General features: G+C 40.5%; 3 protein-coding genes and 1 non-coding gene across 5 annotated transcripts; 2 read left to right on the top strand and 2 right to left on the bottom strand.

The window, feature by feature from the left end:
* Positions 1-2,162: 2,162 nt before the first annotated feature.
* Positions 2,163-6,873, bottom strand: pdap1a (pdgfa associated protein 1a). Its single transcript, XM_076093278.1, has 6 exons — positions 6,734-6,873; positions 5,729-5,811; positions 5,575-5,649; positions 5,092-5,216; positions 4,797-4,948; positions 2,163-3,722 (listed from the first exon to the last, which is right to left on the bottom strand). The coding sequence occupies exons 1-6, from the start codon at positions 6,744-6,746 to the stop codon at positions 3,688-3,690; spliced, it is 483 nt and encodes a 160-aa protein (XP_075949393.1). The 5' UTR covers positions 6,747-6,873; the 3' UTR covers positions 2,163-3,687.
* On the bottom strand, positions 5,728-9,202 carry cby1 (chibby 1, beta catenin antagonist). Of its 2 annotated transcripts, none has more exons than XM_076093280.1 (6): positions 9,026-9,202; positions 8,782-8,880; positions 8,429-8,534; positions 8,222-8,334; positions 6,734-7,882; positions 5,728-5,811 (listed from the first exon to the last, which is right to left on the bottom strand). In XM_076093280.1, exons 2-5 carry the CDS (start codon positions 8,857-8,859, stop codon positions 7,802-7,804), a joined length of 378 nt encoding a protein of 125 aa, XP_075949395.1. In that variant the 5' UTR covers positions 8,860-8,880; positions 9,026-9,202; the 3' UTR covers positions 5,728-5,811; positions 6,734-7,801. The 2 variants fall into 2 exon arrangements, with proteins under 2 accessions (XP_075949395.1, XP_075949394.1); XM_076093279.1 differs by having other exon boundaries at positions 9,111-9,180.
* plbd1b (phospholipase B domain containing 1b) lies at positions 8,823-17,776 on the top strand. Its single transcript, XM_076093281.1, has 11 exons — positions 8,823-9,875; positions 10,435-10,657; positions 11,483-11,566; positions 11,989-12,130; positions 12,221-12,367; positions 12,863-13,007; positions 14,009-14,209; positions 15,661-15,801; positions 15,913-16,098; positions 16,203-16,309; positions 16,927-17,776. Exons 1-11 carry the CDS (start codon positions 9,809-9,811, stop codon positions 17,101-17,103), a joined length of 1,620 nt encoding a protein of 539 aa, XP_075949396.1. The 5' UTR covers positions 8,823-9,808; the 3' UTR covers positions 17,104-17,776.
* Positions 9,530-9,602, top strand: trnar-ccu (transfer RNA arginine (anticodon CCU)). Its single transcript has one exon. It is a non-coding gene; the product is annotated as a tRNA-Arg (tRNA).
* Positions 17,777-18,471: the final 695 nt, after the last annotated feature.

Below are 18,471 nucleotides of genomic sequence, written 5' to 3'. Positions count from 1 at the left end.
CTGCAGTCTGGTGGTGGAAACAGCTGAATGCACCAACATGCTTCTCCAGGTTTGTACCCAGGATTTGTTCATATCTTGCTAGTACCCAATCATTTCTTGGATTCGCCATTGTTTTCTTTATTTTTGAGCTTCTCGTAGGTGAGAGGAAAATGTTACAAGTGATCAAAAGCACTCTTACCAAGATTTAAAAAAAAAAATAAAAATCTTTTGATTGAGGAAAAGAGAAAGATGGGGAACAGTCAGAGGCTTGAGTTAAATGTTGTAGCTGTGCAGATGAACTAAAGTAAGCAGAGTGTGTGAAGGAAAGAGAGTAAGAAAAAAAAGATTATTAATAACTAGATGACCAGATGCAGTACATCCTGGTATTTGTGGCAAACTGTATTTGATATACTATGTATTGGGACATACTAGATATTTTTCCTGGCATACTAATAGAATGGTATTATGGTAATTGGAACACAAAGTATATAAACCTTTATTAAACCACTGAACTGATCCTGTCTACCTGTTTTGTCTGCATTTGGGTCCAACCCTGTTTTCCTTGAGTCGGGACAGCGTCAGAGTTTAGGACAGAAATGCAACACAAATGAACTTTTATGTTGGTGGTTTGGGAGTTGACCAACAAATCCACTAAAAGAGGAGATGATGGTTTCCACAACTCTGCACTACTACAGGCATGTGAGATCAAAGAAACCCAAGAAATAAGTGTGCAACAAAGTAACCCATTTGAAAACATGACAACAATTGTAACGACTGACAGAGAGACAGAGGCTTCCTGGCTACAGTTTCATCTTTATGGAGGTATCAGGTAACGGTCAAGAAGACTGTGTCATTACTGATAGGTCTGATCAAGTCTGTATATACTGTGTATATATATATATATATATATATATTAAAAAATGTACTATGTATGTATATATATATATATATATATATATAGTCCTTTAGTCATTTGTCACATAGAACACAGTATGTTGATATAAACTGTATGTACTGTATGTATACTGTTTATTTACAGAGTAGCACAATAAAAATCAATGGATGACAAACTTTCTAAATATGTCTTTTGTCACAAACCGGGCCGAACGGCCATGACAAAAAAGGGAGACGCATTCAATGAAACAGTTGATTAATTATTTATTAGGTTTAAAGTAATATAAAAGACAAACATAAGCTAACAGTGACATGTGAAGTCAGTCATTTCAGCAGTGTAAGTGAGTGGGTGCGTGTAAAGTGTATATGCAGTGTTGTATAGTGTAGAAACAAACCATAACCGCAACAGAAACCAAAATGGGTGTCTGAGGAAGGAGCAAGAGACCAACTGAGAATCCAGAGGGTTTTTGTACTGAGTGCTCTGGCACACAGGGCCAGTGCTGCAAATGGCCTCAGGTGCTTCCACTCTGCCTGACGACCCTCTGCCACACCCACCTCCACACCTGCAAGGAAGGCAGCCAAACGAACAGGCAGAGAGGGTCGTCACACTTTGTATTAGATATATATATTATATAGAATATATTTCTGATATAATTCAAAAATCTGACAATGTACAACAATTAATTCACAAATTATAATCTAATATCTTTTTAATTGTCATTTGACTCAAAGGCATTACTGTTGGTACTGTTAAGTATTGATAAATATATTACATGTTGATATAAATAAAATGGGGAAAGCTTTAGATTACAGCAACGTGCAGCATAATTCTTCCCAATTTAATTCAAATTAAATCATAAATAATTGTAATCTTTACTGATAATGATACATACATGTAAGTGTAAGGGAACAAGATGTGACGTTAATGAATGAGGGAAACAATGTGGGAACTTAATGAATTCATATCATTATTTTTTATAACACTGCTGTAGTTTGTCATGATACAACAAATCTATGACAAACTGACTTTCTATTGACGTCTATGAGAAAATGTACCCTCCATCTCACTTGACCTATTACCACAGCAAACATTGCTAAAATGAGTTTATCGTCTCAATCGCAAGATTCAAGTCTTCTTTATTTCATCCAAGTTCTACAATATTCAGTGTTTTTTTTTTTATCTGCCTTCACTTTCAGCATCAAAACAACTAGAAGACACTGAACAGAATGAATCATAAACACATATTCCAGCTGCTTTAGGAGAGTAACTGAAGAACACAACACAGTCATTTATCTATTAATGAATTTATTTTTAAAAATGACTTCAAATACATGATGGAAAACTTCATTATTCTTTTTTTTTTTTGCGCTGTGGCTCCATTTCTCTCACTCCGGGGTTTTCAACAGTTTGTTCTTGAAGCCGTTTCCATGTTATAGGGATCACTGTTTTCCTGATCAGGGCGTTTCTGACTCCTCCACACACTGAAGTAACAGTTCATCATGTACACTCTAAACATTACTAACGCCCTGCAGTAAAAGCTCTTTGTGAAGCTTATTACTTTGCGTTTTAGTTTCGCCGTCGGTGCTCATTTTGTAAAGTTACTAGTGGTGACGATGTAAAGGATTTGATTAGATTCTAAGTGTACCCAATAAACTCGGTGCAGGTTCTTTGTAGGACTTTAATCGCAGGAGAAAGACAGTGAACTGGTCTTGTGTAAACTTTGTAAAAGGCCACAGAAGACACAATCCCTCCTATAGAACCACAGAGGACCCCATCAGAAAGAAGGCAGGCCACAGTTACTGAGGCGGTTTGGAACAACGCTTTCCAACACTGACCTTCAACAACTTAAAAATGCTTATTAAAGGCAATTCAAGTAACATTCCAAGCGCTCTGAGCAAAGGACTACAAAACACATTGTGAAACACTTCTGAACTGACAGCAATAAGAGGATTCAAGTGAGCAAAGTGTAAATTTGGAGAACAGATTCATGAAAACGAAAGAATAAACTAAGTATGTTGTAGACGTGTTGTGACAGGAGGACAGCTTATTCTTCCAACTGGAAATTTCCCATTGAAAAATAAGGGGATAAAAAAAAAACCCAACACCAGGACGAAAACAAAAAAAAGCTTGTGAAGAAAAATATTTAGATTTGGATGCTGGGTGGGGGGGGGGAACCTTAAATCTTTAGAAAATTATACCAATGTCTTGTGCAACATATCCACAAATACTACATTACATTGTATAATTCTTATACATCAGTTTATCCTCTGAATAGTGTTATTTTTCTCCATCTGTCACTGATTCTTACAAATCAGGCGAGATGGAAGGAAAAGCAAAGCACCAAAGATATCTCCCCCCCCCCCCCCATGCACGCTCACTGTAAAAGCCGTCCAGTCGTTAAGTAAACTCATATTCGGTAACTGTGTACAAATGTTTGAATCAATGGAAAGAAATGATAATAACTTCAGCAGCTTCAGAATTAAAACCCTGGCGGGTGGGGAAGAGCAAAAGAGGCAGTGAAGCACTTGGAAAACCTGCGACCGTCTCCTCTTGAGGAAGAAACCTAGAGGCATCCCAAATGTTGCATTCCTCTTCGGCTCCCTTTTGATTCACCCGTTTTTCCCCCCCTGTCCCGACCGCGCCGTTATGGAAGACCCACGCCCCTCTGATTTGAAATGACGGACAGGAGTTCAGGATCGCCCCTGATCTGATGCCACTCGTGTTGGTCCCCCTCCCCGTTGTCCTCCTCCAGATCTCCTTCTCTCTCCGGCCCTCTGAGACTGAAGTGCATGTCGAAGCTTTCAGGTGGAGGACTAGCGCTTTGCTTTGGATTCGTCAGTATCTTTATCTGATAAAAACATAAGAAGCAACACAGAGAACAGTGTGAGGCTCCAAACAACATGTGAAGCACACAAGCGCCTTGGGCACCTAATGTCACGTTGAGCGGTAATCTCGTCATATATCGCCCAAGCCTAGTTGGAAGTTCCCGCCTTCTTCTCTAAACTTAAACACATCTGCATTTTTCGTGCCTTACATGCCACGAAGTATCCAGTACATGTACCAACAAACCTTACAACTCCTCAAGCGGTAGCTTTTTGCATTGGAGCTCACCTCACTGGTGACTGAAAGCAGCATGATTACATGGCTGTCAGGGATGATTGTGTGGTATTATTGCTTTAAACCACATGTTCACATGTTGTCTCGCGTATCCCGCGTCCGTTTGGAGCGTTGGTTGTGTTCATCCTCAGAAATGAATGCAAAGCGAGATTAAGCAAGTACTGTATATCTCCAGCCTGTAATCCACCAGGGGTGCAGTTCGTAACTATAATAATGATGGGACAAGTTAGCCGTTAGCAACATAATGTCAGCTATGTGTAAGCTGCAGTAAGTTAGTTAGCTAAAGGCACTTGCGAGTATAATAGTGAATAACTTTCTGATGTATCCACATTCTACGATAACATAAATTGCACATTGTCAAAATGTTTTAGCTTAATTTACAGATATATAGTTAGCCTAAAACTGACATTTGCTGCACATGTGACGTTAGGCACACTGAGTGACAGGATCCAACAGTTTTTCCTGCTGATACCTCACGTCTTATTGCCTGTATCCACTTTTGTCTTCCTAAAAGGTTCAGTGGCTTATAAAAACTTAGTTCTTGGTTTTTTACCCTGTTGGTGGTGCATCCCACCACACGGTAGCTTTAAAGCATGCGTTTTCTGTTGTTCGCTAGCAGACCAAAGGGACAAGAAGGTACCGTCACACAATACAAAGTCAATGGAGAGCGATTCATTGTTTCCCCCTCCGGTGTGGGCAGCACTGAGTTGGGCTGTTTCTATGCAACATGCTGATTAAAAGCACAATCTCCACTTTTAGTCCACAAAGTTTTAACTTTACAGAACTGTTCGGTGTGTTCCATCACCTTTCTTGAGGTCGTCTCTCTTCTTGGCAGCATCCTCCCTCTGTTTCTTGATGATGGCCAGTCTGGCCAGGTCGGCCCTGGCCTGCTCAGTCTTCCCCTCGAGATGGAGCTTCATGTAGCGTTCCTTTGATTTCTGCTTCTCTATCTCCTCTCTGACAGAGACAACAGGAGGGCATACACATAAGACAAAACAATACTTACCAAGAGTCCTGGTGTCAGCAACAGTGTACGTTTTCAGAAGCCAAACAAAATGCAATAAACAAATATGGACGTTCATTTGCTGCGAGCCACCTACCGTTCCCTGCGAGACAGCTCTCTGGGAGCACTGACGTCTAACTCAGCCACCTTCTTGCTCTTCTGAGACATACGGTTGGGATTCTCAATCTCGATAAGTCCCTCCACTCCGCATTTTTTCCTGGACTGTGTGCAAAAAGAAACACCTTTGTAACATCAGTGAAGACAGGAACACATCATTACAGAGCTTGTAAATTATGGCAGAGGCTGGTAAACTAGTTTGTCTACCTGCAACTACACATAACCATTGTTTTGAGTGTAGCTTTGTCCTTCAAATACACATTTCCAGACACATTTTATTGTTCAACGTGTATTTTCTTATTCCCTGTGCCAAAAGCAAACAACGTTACATAAGAATATTAACAGCAGTTACAATGGAATTTAAGTTAAATGCATTTGAGCAAGATTAGGTGAGGTGCAAGTCCTTCAACCCCACCAAGTAGTTTCCCTGCTCAGTCAGCATTACACCCCTTCCCTCACTCACCTCATTTTCGTCCTCACTGCTGCTCTCATCCTCAGAATCGGCAGAGTCCACCTTCTCTGCATTAGGATTTTCTTCCTGTGAACATAAGACATTCAATGACAACAGGCCTTGATTAAAGGTGACTCTGCGTCTGCAACAAAGACCGTTCACTCACCAACTCTTTCTGCGCCTTCATCTGTCTGTCGATCTCCTCTGGGTTGCTAAATTGCTTCCCTCTGCCCTTGTGGCCCCTTTTCCCTGTAACACAGAAGTAAGAGTTGTTACTAGCGGATCAGCTGTATCCCACCGTTTTTAAGTTCGTCATTCAACGAGCAAACGTTTGCTGAATCATTTTCAGTACAGGGACACATTCACTCCACAACAACTTTACAATGACTTGTGACTATTTATGGCCCTTGATAAATACTGCCTTGGTGACGCTTGTTATTGAAATTGAGAGGCCTAAACTGGACACCATGACAATTTCGTCAGTCAGAGTTTGGGGTGATGCAATATTGTGGCGCAGGTATAGCTGATTTTATATACACTCTCCGTATGTGGACACATCTGTCCCCAACCACCCCTGAATCGCAGATCCCAATACAGTTGAAATTAGAGTTAATTTAAGATTCCATGCGTTTGTAAAGTGTGAAAAGGTTTCAGAGAGTACGTGTGTGTGTGTGTGTGTGTGTGTGTGGTGGGAGATGAGTCACACATGACGTTCACTGAGGGCCAGCTACGTTCACCGGCAAAATGTCATAGCTAGTGAGAGTTAGATTAGACGAATACAAAGCTCAAGAAGATGTTAACAAACGGACTTGTGAACGGATCTGGTTATGGTAACAACCGCCATGAGTTAAAATAAATGATAATACTGTGTTTAAGTTAGCGGTCTCTTGTGCACATGGTAACGCTGGCAATTAAACACAAAATGGTCAAAACAGCTAACCATTCAGAGACTGAAATATACCAACAAGTGTTCATGTTCATTAGCTACTCACTATTGGTACATGCCGCGTCTTCTCTGAATCGTTTAAACCCGCATACACACCATGCTAACCAGTTAGCATGCTAATAGCTAATAGCTAAACATGTGAGAGTTCAACGGAAAATCATACTACTTTAGCTAACAATTCGCTAGCTAGAATTAGCATGTTACATTTAGGTTCATAATACTCACCGCCCCGAGGCATTATTAAAAGTCAAGTGGACACAAATTAAGTCCTCTTCTATATCGCTGAGTAACCTGACAGTTGTACAGGCCAAGCCGGCAGTTTAAAGTGCTCAAAGTAAAGGCTAGAGTAGACACGACTTCTTCTCTCCCGCTGTCGGAAGCAGAACCGTCGAAACGCTGCATTAATTTACGACTGCCTGCGCCTGCGCAGTTAGAAAGAACCCTTCAACCACTCGCTGCAAGGAGCCCTTGACTGACATGTGCATCTACCAATTAGGACAACCCAGTGGGAGTAAAAGTAATTTATAAAGCTCCGTACCTTTAATTCACAGAATATAATCAATAACAGATCTACTTTATAAAAAAAAAAAAAAAACTAATTTAGGAAAGTATATTCTTACACAAACATTGAAATTCCAAACTACATTTCACAAAGGATTTACTTACTGGGTTGTGAGTAAAAGCAAAGAGCTAGTAGTGGACCTTGAGATAACATTTTTGTCAAACTTCTGTTCCCTAGGTCAAAAATAACATGTCCAACTACTAGGATTATATATACATGCGCAGGCAACATTACTGCCCAAATATTTTGAGGAATTCATATTTATCCTTGTCTTCTTGTGAATTTGTCAATGATTATGACTCAGTTAAGTATCAATTTAATAAGATGTTTGGGTAATATTGTTTTCAAAAACTTTGAATGACAATAACGCCACACTCTCGCTGATGGATTTTACTTTTAATCAGAATAGAAAATACAATAAATACAAAAAATCTTAAAAAGAAAATGTTGGCCAGTACTAGCCATACAGATGTAGAAACAATGCAGTGTCTTGAACAAAGATGTTCACAGTTGTTTCAGATTTAGTTACAAATGCGGAACAAAACAAATAAAAGTAGACAGAAAACCTGATTAAGGAGTACCTGCTTTTCCGATTAAATACAAGCAGGGCCGAGACCTACGGCACAAAAATCCTCAAAAAACAAGAACAAAGTAACAGCTCTTTTTTTATCAACAAACTTCAAGCTCTCTGAGAATGAAGAACATTTCTTGTGATGAAGGCATCAGATCTTTCATTTCTTCCTTCGATGTTGAGTCTTTATGTCTTCCACTTCTTTCTCTATCAGGTGGTACTCCACGGTAGTCTCTGTCAGCTATAAGGAAAAGATTAAATATCAGTTATTTAAAAGATTTTGTAACAGAGTAAATTATATCAATCACTGAACTGGTAATTAAGTGTATGATCAAAATGTATTGAGCGAGACTTTATTATAAATCTAAGTGTTACATGTTCTAAACTGAAGAAAAGCATGAATATGGAGACTGACGGTTATATTATCTATTTACATAACAAACAGGTTTATCCAAGATCACTGCATCCGTCTGAAAGGGGTATGAGGAGGAGGCCAACATACACTTTCCTAGTACTTCCATACAGCATATTTAATGTTTTTGTGAATGGAAGGGCAAAATCAAAGCTGCTCAGTTCTTACCATGTCCAAGAGAATTTCAATTTTAAGTTTCAGGAGGTTGTTCTCTTCTTCCAGCTGCACATTTTTTTTCTTAAGCCGCTGCAATTCCCTACCAGACCCATTTCCACCAGATTCTGGTTCAACAAAACAGGGAAAAAAGCAAGGGTTAATGTTGCTTTGGTTAATCAGGGACTGGTCTGTATTCTGCATTGCTATCAGTCTCATTACCTGATATCCACTGCCCCTCTTCAAACTTCCAACTCTGACCTCCAAGGTTCATCACAGGAGGTCCATACTCAAGACCCAATTCTACGTCTCTGGTTGAACGATCCAACTAAACAGACGAGGGGTGAAAACAATAGATCAGTCTGCATGCAAGGACAAACACAATGTCGAGCTGCAGCCCACTGAGCACAATCCACACCTCAGCAGTCTCTTATTTAATTCCCTTACTTTTGTTTATCCCCTGGGTATATGCAATTAGAAAAAGGGGAACCGGTTTTATTTGAATTCATCCACCAGTGCAACTAAAACAGCGTGTTTATTGTTAGTGCATGATGCTGCTCTAACAGTTCTCTCACCGTGTGGAGGCTGGACAGAGATGCAGATTTTCGGGGGGGAATCTTCTTCGGACTGAACGTGTTTCCAAAGAGCGGCATCTTTAGTGATTTCTTAAGGTCCTGTATAACAGATGGTACACCAATGGTAGCATTAGCAGCTATGTAATATAAGCTAATATCACGTAGCCACAGTTATTGTTTATCGTTGCTATCGCTACATTACCAAGCTAATGCTAGGTGGCTAACACTCGCTAGCTACTCATACCTGACATTTAATTGAAACAGTCGACTGCCTCACAGGTGGGTTAGTAGTTGTTTATTCACTGAGAGTGGATTTCTAATATATTTACCTCCATACAGACTATTTATTTAAATTCTTAACGTGGTGGTTGAAACTATTTTCTCCCCAAACAAAACCATACTTGCCACTGCGCAAGTGTGAATGTTCCATTTGTCTAAAACAGACACTGAAATCTTGCGGGGCTTTAATATAAAGTAGTTGGAAGAGATTTGCCAACACAAGTAAGTTTGCCACATTTAGAATGTAACTCTTTACTTAAATGTTATATCTAGGGCCCATGTATGCATTTTGTAATGGTCAAAGTTGCATTAGGATAATATAAATACCCCTATTTAGGCGAGATAATGGAATCATCCATGAAACCTGAGCACATAACCATGGTGCATATGTGAGGAAGGCACCCGGTCTTGCATCGGGTTGCATTATATCCGGATATAAATTACGCCGACTCCGCCCCTTTTACATAGTGCCCCAGTGGCCTAATGGATAAGGCACTGGCCTCCTAAGCCAGGGATTGTGGGTTCGAGTCCCGTCTGGGGTGGTTGCTTTTTCTGAAGTTGAGGCGGCAGTCCATCAAAAGGAAGAACATGATGACGAATATTGGCTCATGCAATTAAAAAAAGCAGCAACCAAAAACAAGGCTCTATTCGCTCTGTGGAAATTATGCTTCAGCACCGTCGCTCTCAAAGAACATTTACTCTTTGAAGTACATGTAAGGCAGAGATTCACAAGAAAACATCAGTCGACATGGAGAAGCAAAGCATCAAGCTGTGCGTACTGCTGAGCGCTCTGGCTGCATCTGTGCAAACTTACCGTGAGTAATGTTGCCTTTGGGGTGTCTGAAAATGATGAAAACTCATTTTAATCCAGTATAATTCAGTTTAACCTGTTGAAAAAGGAAAGCTGTTTTGTTTATATGGAATTGCGTATGACCAACATTTATAGATAGCAACAATATGCAAGATGTAATGGATTGTTTATTTGTTCTATTCTATTCTGCTCTATTCTATTTTACATATATTATCATCTTTTTTATTTGTATTATTATTTTTAATAATACATTATATGTTGACTAATATTTGCTGGGAGAAAACCTTGTATGCTAACCCATACAATAAATCAGATTTAGTTGCAAATAGTTAATCATCTTCTACCTGAATCACCAAGTAACAACACAGATCAATGGGAACCCCTGTTAGTCTATAAAGTTTCATTTAACAAAAAACAATCCAGTAGCAAATAAGAAAAAGTAATCTTATTCATGAGCTGCATTTTCCCTGTAGTTCATGCTATTGGTGTGATGGCGTTATCTTATATAATGCGTGTTATCCAACCTCAACCCTGTATCCCTGCCCATCCTCCTACAATGGTAGAGCTCCGAGAGGCCACTGTGTACTGGGATGCTGCCCAGAAAAGTGTGATCCTGAGGGAAGGGGCGATGGAAACAGAAGGGGGAGCCTACGGGTACTTCAATGACACTCTGCTCCTCTCTGGATGGGGCGTCTTGGAGATCTGCGCAGGTCATGGAGGAACCGCACAGGAAGATGAGACCACCTTCTTCCTGGCTGGGTACCTGGAAGGCTATCTCACTGCTGGGTGAGTGTCGCGGGTCGTCTAGTGAACTGCAAACAAAACAAATGTGTCTGAAATATCAGAGTCAGTCACCTGTAGTTCAATGGTCAAACAGAATCAGGAAATAGCACAACATATATATTCGAGGGCATATTTGCTCTTTAACTAGAAAACCATTTCACCCACCATGACTGTCCCTGTCAGGGCCAATCAGCATCATTTGAATGACCATAGACTCCATAGACTTTATGCCTGTGGGTGTCTCAAATGTTGAATATGTATAATGCAAAAATATTTTATATATTGATCAGTCAGCTGGAGGAAAATAACAAAAATAATGATTACAATTTATAACAATTTTTTTAAACTTTTACTGAAAGGGCATTTTTTGTTCCATTAAGCTTTGGCTCACCGTCATGGCTTACTGGGTCACTTGAATAGAACAGATTAATTTTAATGTTATAAGCAACACCTCAGTATTTCCTTCCTTGACAGGTTGAAAAAGGCCCGTCATATGATATTGTGTTGTAAAAGACTTACATATCAGGGTTAACATATTCTAAAAGCAAAGAAACATACTCATGATGAATAAAACTAAGAAGGCCTTTTCAAATGCGTCAGCTGTTGTACATCTTCATAAAATGTTACGCAACGGCCAATTTCCATTGTTTACAGATATCGGAAATATTATTCTCAATACCTTTTTGCATCACTGGGTTGGTTTGATTAATTGGATAACAGTTCTGATTACAATCTTGACAGTGTAGCTATTAGCTGTCGCTGAAACTGTGCGTTACTTAGTGACCTAGAAATGGTTTAAGTCCCACTGTTGTTATCCTTTCTCCGCAGACAGATGTTCAATCATTACTCCAACATGTACCCTCAACTCCTGAAGGATGACAAGGTTTTGAATCCTCTGAAGAGGTTCTTAAGGTACATTCTTAAAGAGGTTCTTCCCTTTGGCTGCAGAAAAAAAAGGTCTGTAAAACTTGCAAGGAAGGAGAGAATGTCATTATTTTGAGTTTCCATGAAGAGCTATCATGTCCAACAGACATCAAAGGCCTCTTCACCTGACTAAACAGATATACTCAATATTTGTATGATTTGTTTTCTTATTTTGTGTAGAAATGAAAAAATGAACACATTGATTGATGAAATATTGTCAGCTTCAGCAGTATTGACACTAGTCTATATACTAAATACAAAAAAAAAGGCATTTACGCATGCAGTGATTGTTGTAATTCTGAATTCACACAGCGAAATCAGGCCGCAGACAGCAGCCAAATGCACTTGTTAGTAACAGAAAGAGCCCAAAGTGTCTCTCAGCTGTGAGGAATGTGTGGAATGATCCGCAGCAAGCAGGACCAGTGGGCCAGAGAGCAGGTGAAACTGAGGAGACACAGCGACCCCTTGTGGAACCACCTGGGACTGATCCTGGCCCAGCTGGACGGACTCCATGCCGGAGCTGCACGGTGGGCCAAGAGCAAACACAGAGAGGTGTGTGTGTGTGTGTGTTGGCGAAAATGGTGAGAGAGTTGTCACAGTATCCTCTCATTCATCTCTGCCACTTCCACACATTCCTCCCAGCCTCTATCAGCATTTGCCCTCCAGTTTCTGAATGGCGTTGGCGACCTCCTGGACCTCGTCCCAGCTCTGACGCCTCGCTCCAACTCCTCCACAGGGACCGGCGCTTTCAGGATGCCAGGAATGGGCCACTGCACTGCTCTCATCAAGGTTAGGCCAAGCTCATTTGGCTCAAGCTGTGAGGGAGCACTTGGTAGGCCTCAGCGCCTAATTAGTTTTATTGTGGGCGCTTGTGCATTGGTAATTACCTCTTTTTAAGTGCGGAAGGCCTATAATCATTTAGGCAAAACAAAGGATATAATAGGATGAGGACACTTGGGTAATGTGCAATCTAAATATCCTACGTCATTAGGCTTTAATTAATACGATTTTATTTCTTCTTATCTGGTTTGATTACAGGAACATTTTCTAATTAGCACTCAACACAAATTACAGCTGATGGGATTGTCATTAGTTCTGCAGGTTTGGAAGAATAACATTTTGTACGAGATGAAAAGTGTAGGGGGTCACGTCACCAGATTACAATCACAACTAGAGTGATTCAGTGAAAATAGCACACATGCCCTAACCAGTCCGTTGTTTCACTCCTGCCAGCGTCAGGCACTTCTTCACCACAACCCATTCTCTCCCTCCTCTGCGTCCAAGGTGCTGCCAGGCTATGAGAACCTGCTGTTTGGCCACTCTAGCTGGTATACGTATGCGGCCACCATGCGTATCTATAAACACTGGGACTTCAGGGTGTCTGACACACACACGGCCACTGGAAAGATGTCGTTCAGCAGCTACCCTGGTACGCGCACACTCACACTTACATCACACATAAGAGCTGCACAAGACTGTTACAATTATTTAAAATAGATCATCAGACATGGCATTGGGTAATTTGGAAAAAGTGAGATGCACAGCTTATAGACGAAACAGTGTTTTCTGAGCATATTACCTGAATTTTAAACGGTAGAGTTAACGCCCTGAGCTGAGGTGAACATGCTTGTCCTTAATCCGCACGGTTTCATTTTCATCTTGGAAAATATAAACACCGACATCACGGACTTAACCCAAATCCTCAATGTGCATTCTCTACCGAAAGTAATTTGTCTGCTAAGCACAGAGCTTAGTCTGTGAACGGGGGAAACATCCAGCGCAGTGTACGAAACTGAGCCGTGACGAAATGAGTTCCCTCGCATGCCGGGTCATTTATCTGGGCAAAGAATTGCCGAGAGGTCCAGGCCATAAAAGAATCCTCTTAAAGGCTCCTTTGCTATCAGAACACAAGTGGTTTTACTGCACTATTTCCAGAGGCCGTTAGGCCAAAGATATCACTTCTGTATTGAAATGAAGAGATGAAACACACCCCTGCTGCCTTCTTAAGCTGCCTTCTCTCTGACAATGTGACACATTTAGCGCACGCAGCAGGTCAGATAGCAATTACTTTATGTAGAAGTGGACGCGGGGGTGGCGGGCATACCCGCCTGCCTATGATTTACATTAGTGATAGCAGCAGTCGTATTTCTATATTCATTATTAACAGAAGCAGTGGCAGATTAAGTAGTAAAAGAGGATAGAGGTAGTAGCAATAGCAGTGTATAGTAGGAATATAAAAGAAGTAAAAGTATTTCTTCTTCCTTGATGTCGTAATCTTAACAGTGAAGTAAATATACAGCTAGTTCCAAACCAAACTTTGTTTAAGGTCTACTGTACATGTAAGCTGCAGGTAGTTGAGGATATGACATGATCTCAAGCATTCCCTCTCTAATGTTTGTCCTAAAACGTCCTCCCCACCACTTCCTCCAGGCTTCCTGATGTCCCTGGACGACTTCTACCTGCTTGGGAGCGGCCTGCTGATGACTCAGACCTCCATCGGCGTCTTCAACGTCTCTCTGCTCTCCCAGCTCAGCCCTCACAGCCTGATGGCCTGGCACAGAGTCCGCCTGGCCAATAGCCTGGCGCACAGCGGAGAGGAGTGGGCGCACGTCTTCTCCAGATACAACTCAGGTGAAATATGAATAATGTCTCAAAATGAAAGAAATGAGTGATAAACTACAGCAGGACCATGACTCGGGGCCAGCTGACGGTGGCCTATACCAAGCATAATAATGCATGAAAGACTTCCACACGTGTGATTTAAATAAACAAAAGGGTTCATGGTTATTTATATAATAGTGAGAACCGTTTCACTTGAGACCACATGCCAACCTCATGGTGCGCTAGAGGAAAAGTCTGAAATGAGAGCAGACACGAGGAAAACAAGACTTGCAGAGAGGAATGAATGATTACTTTCTTTAGTCTGGAACTAACTGCCTGACTCAAAATCTACAGGACAAATTTCCATAGAGATTTAACAGACTCTCAAACAAACCATCCCTCTCATTACACAGCACTTGTGTTAATTGGGCAGCTGCTTTGATCTTTCACGTCATGTTGCTATGGGAGGGCAGAGGAGAACAGGACAGAGTGTTCTTGAGACTGACAGTCCCCTCGTTGCCCGTCAGCTTCCGCTCTCCTACTCCCCGTCCTGCTGAACGGTCGTGGTGGCCTGCAGGAAGAAAACACGAGAGCCTTTACCGACCTTTGGGTGTTTTTTTTTTATTTCATGTAGATAGGGGAGCCAGAAGTTCACCGTGTTTTTTCTCTCCTGTATCAGGCGCATGCGAGACTGTGCATGTTATCTTTCCTGTGCCAGTCGTCTACTAGCAGCAACGCAACTAGACGATGATGAGACGTTCTGTTATAGGTCTTTAGCCGCCACACTGCCCAAACCATGTATGTTTTATATTAATGCGAACTTTTCAAAGGTTATGGTAGTTCTTAAATTGATTTCCTTCCTTCTAGAAAGCCAGGAGTTTATGTCAATACAGTATTAATGTACTTGCAGAGAGACAGTCTAAGTTTCTTTTGTTCAAGGGTGTGTTGGCATCAGATATTTGGAAGATCCTTGTGTTTGGCACACCTGTTTGGCAGCAAGCTTCAGGATTTTGTTTTAGCCAGGCCACAGCAGCCCGGTTCTATGTCAAAGTCGGTCCATCACTTTGGTACAGAATGAAAATATCTCAATCATTATTTAATGGATCAGAGTGAAATTTTATACATTCATGGTCCCATGAGGATGAATCCCGATGACTTTGGTGATTCTCTGACCTTTCCTCTAGCACCACCAGTAGGTTAAAATGTTTGCTTGACCTGGGAAATATCTCTACTGGATAGATTGACAAAACATGTACAGACATTCACGGTCCCCAGAGGATGAAGGCTTCTGATTTTGGTGATCCTCTGACTTTTCATCTAGCACCATCAGTAGGTCAAATTTCTTTAAATTTGTCCAATACTTACAGAGTAAATACAGAGCTGCTAGTGTGGCTGTAGACTCTAAGTCTTGTTGTGTCAAAAATTCGCAGACACAGCTTCTGTTCGGCAGCAAACAGAGCATGTCCCCCTCTGTATTGTAGGTACGTATAACAGCCAGTACATGCTGGTGGACCTGAACAGGGTTTCTCTGGGTCACAGTATCAGGGATGGAGCTCTGACTGTGGTGGAGCAGATTCCCGGGAAGGTGATGCACTCTGATCAGACTCAAGCTTTACGCAGAGGTAAGAAACAAACATCTATCTATATAGTTGTTGTTTTTTATCCAGGAGAGCTGTTTCAGGTGGTAATGTGTCTGGACGACCTCCACCTCCACTTTGCTATACTTTTGTCAGGTTATTGGCCATCCTACAACGTACCATTTCATGTTGAAATCTACAACCTGAGTGGGTACAGTGTGATGTGGAAGAGATACGGAGAGGACTTCTCATACGACCTCTGTCCCCGAGCCAAAATCCTCCGCAGGGACCAGGCCAAGGTGTCAGACCTGCACTCCCTCAAACACATCATGAGATACAACAGTAGGTGCAACAATAACTAATAACTATAACCTAACAGAAAACACACAAGTAATTCAGGCTATTTTCAGACTGTGTACTAAAACGTCAGACTGGTTCTGTTGCAGACTTCAAGAGAGACCCCTACTCCAAGGGCCATCCATGTAAAACCATCTGTTGCCGAAACGACCTGAGACCAAGGAGACCACGGCCAGGAGGTTGCTATGACACTAAGGTCAGAGGTCATCAGCATATTAGTGCCAGCATCAAGTTTGAGATATGATCTGGGATAAAAAAGTGCTGTTACAAAACATGATGAATTGTTTAGAGGTGCATTCATGTGTTTTTGTGTAGAAATAATGTGGTATTTTGTCAATTTGCCATTATTGGTTATTGGCATCACTGTCACACGGGTCTTCTCTGTTCTCAACTTCCTAAAACGTTTGTAAAACCTGCAATGATATTTTATTTTATTTACCTGTTTTGTTAAATAATGTATAAAGTATAAATCTTTTCCAATCAAATATCCAGAGTTCAGGATATGTTTCCTGCATGAAACAGCTGTTAACATGCAAATAACTGTGTTAGTCTGGAGCTTTCTCCAGAGGCTTTCCCACTCCAATGGAAAAAAATGAATCCTTTGAATTTCTAGCTACAGAAAGGTCAAATTTTATTTGGTCAGCATTATTCAAATGTCATAAAAGCCACATTGGTTGAACCTTAAATATAATAAGTGAAGTGCAGTTTTTGAATGACTAAACTATTTGATATTTGAACCTTATTAAATGGCCTCACTTTATACTCACTCCTTCCTTGCTGCCCTTTCTTACCCTTATCTATCTCACGGTACAGGTGACGGACTACCAGATGGCTGTCCAGCTGGCCGCGGAGGCAATAAACGGCCCCACGACACAGGGAGGCCTGCGTCCGTTCTCATGGCAATCGTTCAACCTCACGACTCATCAGGGTCTTCCGCACACCTACAACTTTCCCTTCGTCACTATGAGGCCCACACTGCATCGGCCCTGAGAGCACGAGGCAGCAGATATGACCAATCCAGGAAGAATAAGTCGCGCTTTCCTGTTCAAATCAGGTATAAATGTTTGTAACCCGACTGGGCAAAATGTAAAAGCTGGAAATTCTGATAAAAATGTCCCTCTAATTTGGTCAAAAATATAATTGAAATATAAGTACAGTTTAAAATTTTCACACTAAAAAAAGATTAAGACACGGGACAATCTGAATGACTTAATTTCCCATCGTCAAATATGAATGTGACTGGAATTTTACAGTCATTTATTTATATAGCTGATTGATGCCAGCCTGGGGCTTGATCAAACTATTTACTAATTCATTCATCCTAAATTGCATTTTTGAAATGTATTTGCTTGTTTCAACTGAACACCAGCCAGTAGACACAGAAAGATGATCCTGTTGGAATCACTGCTGCTCTCATTTGTCAGTATCCATCCAAGAGTGTTAGCATTATGAGTCTGTCCGCTGAATTAACATGAGAATTATTAATTTATTAGCAGTGTTTTCACATACTGTGTAAAAGTGTGTTCCTCAAAATTTGGAATTTTAGCCTTCAGGGGAATGCTTTTACTTTAAAAAAATGAATACTAATGTATTTGTCTTGTTGTTTTTGTTTTAAGTTCTATGCAATGTTTCCTCAGGTTTATAGAGTGTGGAAATAAAATGATCTTACTTAATATTATTGGTAGTGAGGATTTCATGTATTGTAAACTGAGGTATGTATTTCTCTTTATTTAATATTCTGAATAAGTACACAAAAACTACAAGACGCAATGTTTTGGTCTTTGTCAAATTGCCAGAAAGAACTAGACTACAACCGAAAATCAAGCAACTTTCAGAATAAAACGTTACAAATAATATTTCACATTCACTTCTAAAAGCTCAACCAGTTCCACAGAGAGTGGACAGAATCAAACTCATAACTTGGATATTTAATACTTATTGAAGCATACTTATACAACATGTGATTGTATGACAAATCAGGTTCTCATCCATTACTTCAGAAATATACATTTAATTTGTTACTTTGGATGAATACACTGCATGCTCATTACTACAAAAGGAGGCTGTCAACTAAGTCTGGTAAACATTTAAACTATTAAACCATCCTAAATAACTGTAAATATTATCAAACAGAAATATGTCATTTGTGACAGTATTTGTGCACTTGATAAATCAACTATTATACTATGATACATTATTTTAAGTTATATTGCTATGAGAGGTAAGATTACTGCACCCCACATACAAAGGTACCACCTGCTTTAATATCGAAAGATACTTAGATTACCTCGATTTTTTTAATGCATACTTTCTATTCTTAGTTAACTGGGTAGAGCTCTTATTTTGAAAGTATTTCTC

Source organism: Anarhichas minor, unplaced genomic scaffold (genome assembly GCF_050575085.1).
Source record: "Anarhichas minor isolate MPS153535 unplaced genomic scaffold, ASM5057508v1 ptg000017l, whole genome shotgun sequence".
Taxonomy (NCBI): domain Eukaryota; kingdom Metazoa; phylum Chordata; class Actinopteri; order Perciformes; family Anarhichadidae; genus Anarhichas; species Anarhichas minor.
This window is presented reverse-complemented; position numbering and strand designations above follow the sequence as displayed.

What these genes read in the sequence shown, in the direction of transcription:
- pdap1a (XM_076093278.1), bottom strand. An exon ending in TGAAGGCGCAGAAAGAGTTG is followed by an intron (nt 5,650 to 5,728) that starts GTGAGTGAACGG and finishes TTATGTTCACAG; the next exon opens with GAAGAAAATCCTAATGCAGA. An exon ending in GCAGTGAGGACGAAAATGAG is followed by an intron (nt 5,217 to 5,574) that starts GTGAGTGAGGGA and finishes TTTTGCACACAG; the next exon opens with TCCAGGAAAAAATGCGGAGT.
- cby1 (XM_076093279.1), bottom strand. An exon ending in AGAGGGGCAGTGGATATCAG is followed by an intron (nt 8,335 to 8,428) that starts GTAATGAGACTG and finishes TTGTTGAACCAG; the next exon opens with AATCTGGTGGAAATGGGTCT. An exon ending in TTGAAATTCTCTTGGACATG is followed by an intron (nt 7,883 to 8,221) that starts GTAAGAACTGAG and finishes TTTTCCTTATAG; the next exon opens with CTGACAGAGACTACCGTGGA.
- plbd1b (XM_076093281.1), top strand. Translation starts at nt 9,809, where the DNA reads ATGGAGAAGCAAAGCATCAAGCTGTGCGTACTGCTGAGCGCTCTGGCT. An exon ending in ACTGCACTGCTCTCATCAAG is followed by an intron (nt 12,368 to 12,862) that starts GTTAGGCCAAGC and finishes TCTGCGTCCAAG; the next exon opens with GTGCTGCCAGGCTATGAGAA. An exon ending in GTCGTTCAGCAGCTACCCTG is followed by an intron (nt 13,008 to 14,008) that starts GTACGCGCACAC and finishes CACTTCCTCCAG; the next exon opens with GCTTCCTGATGTCCCTGGAC.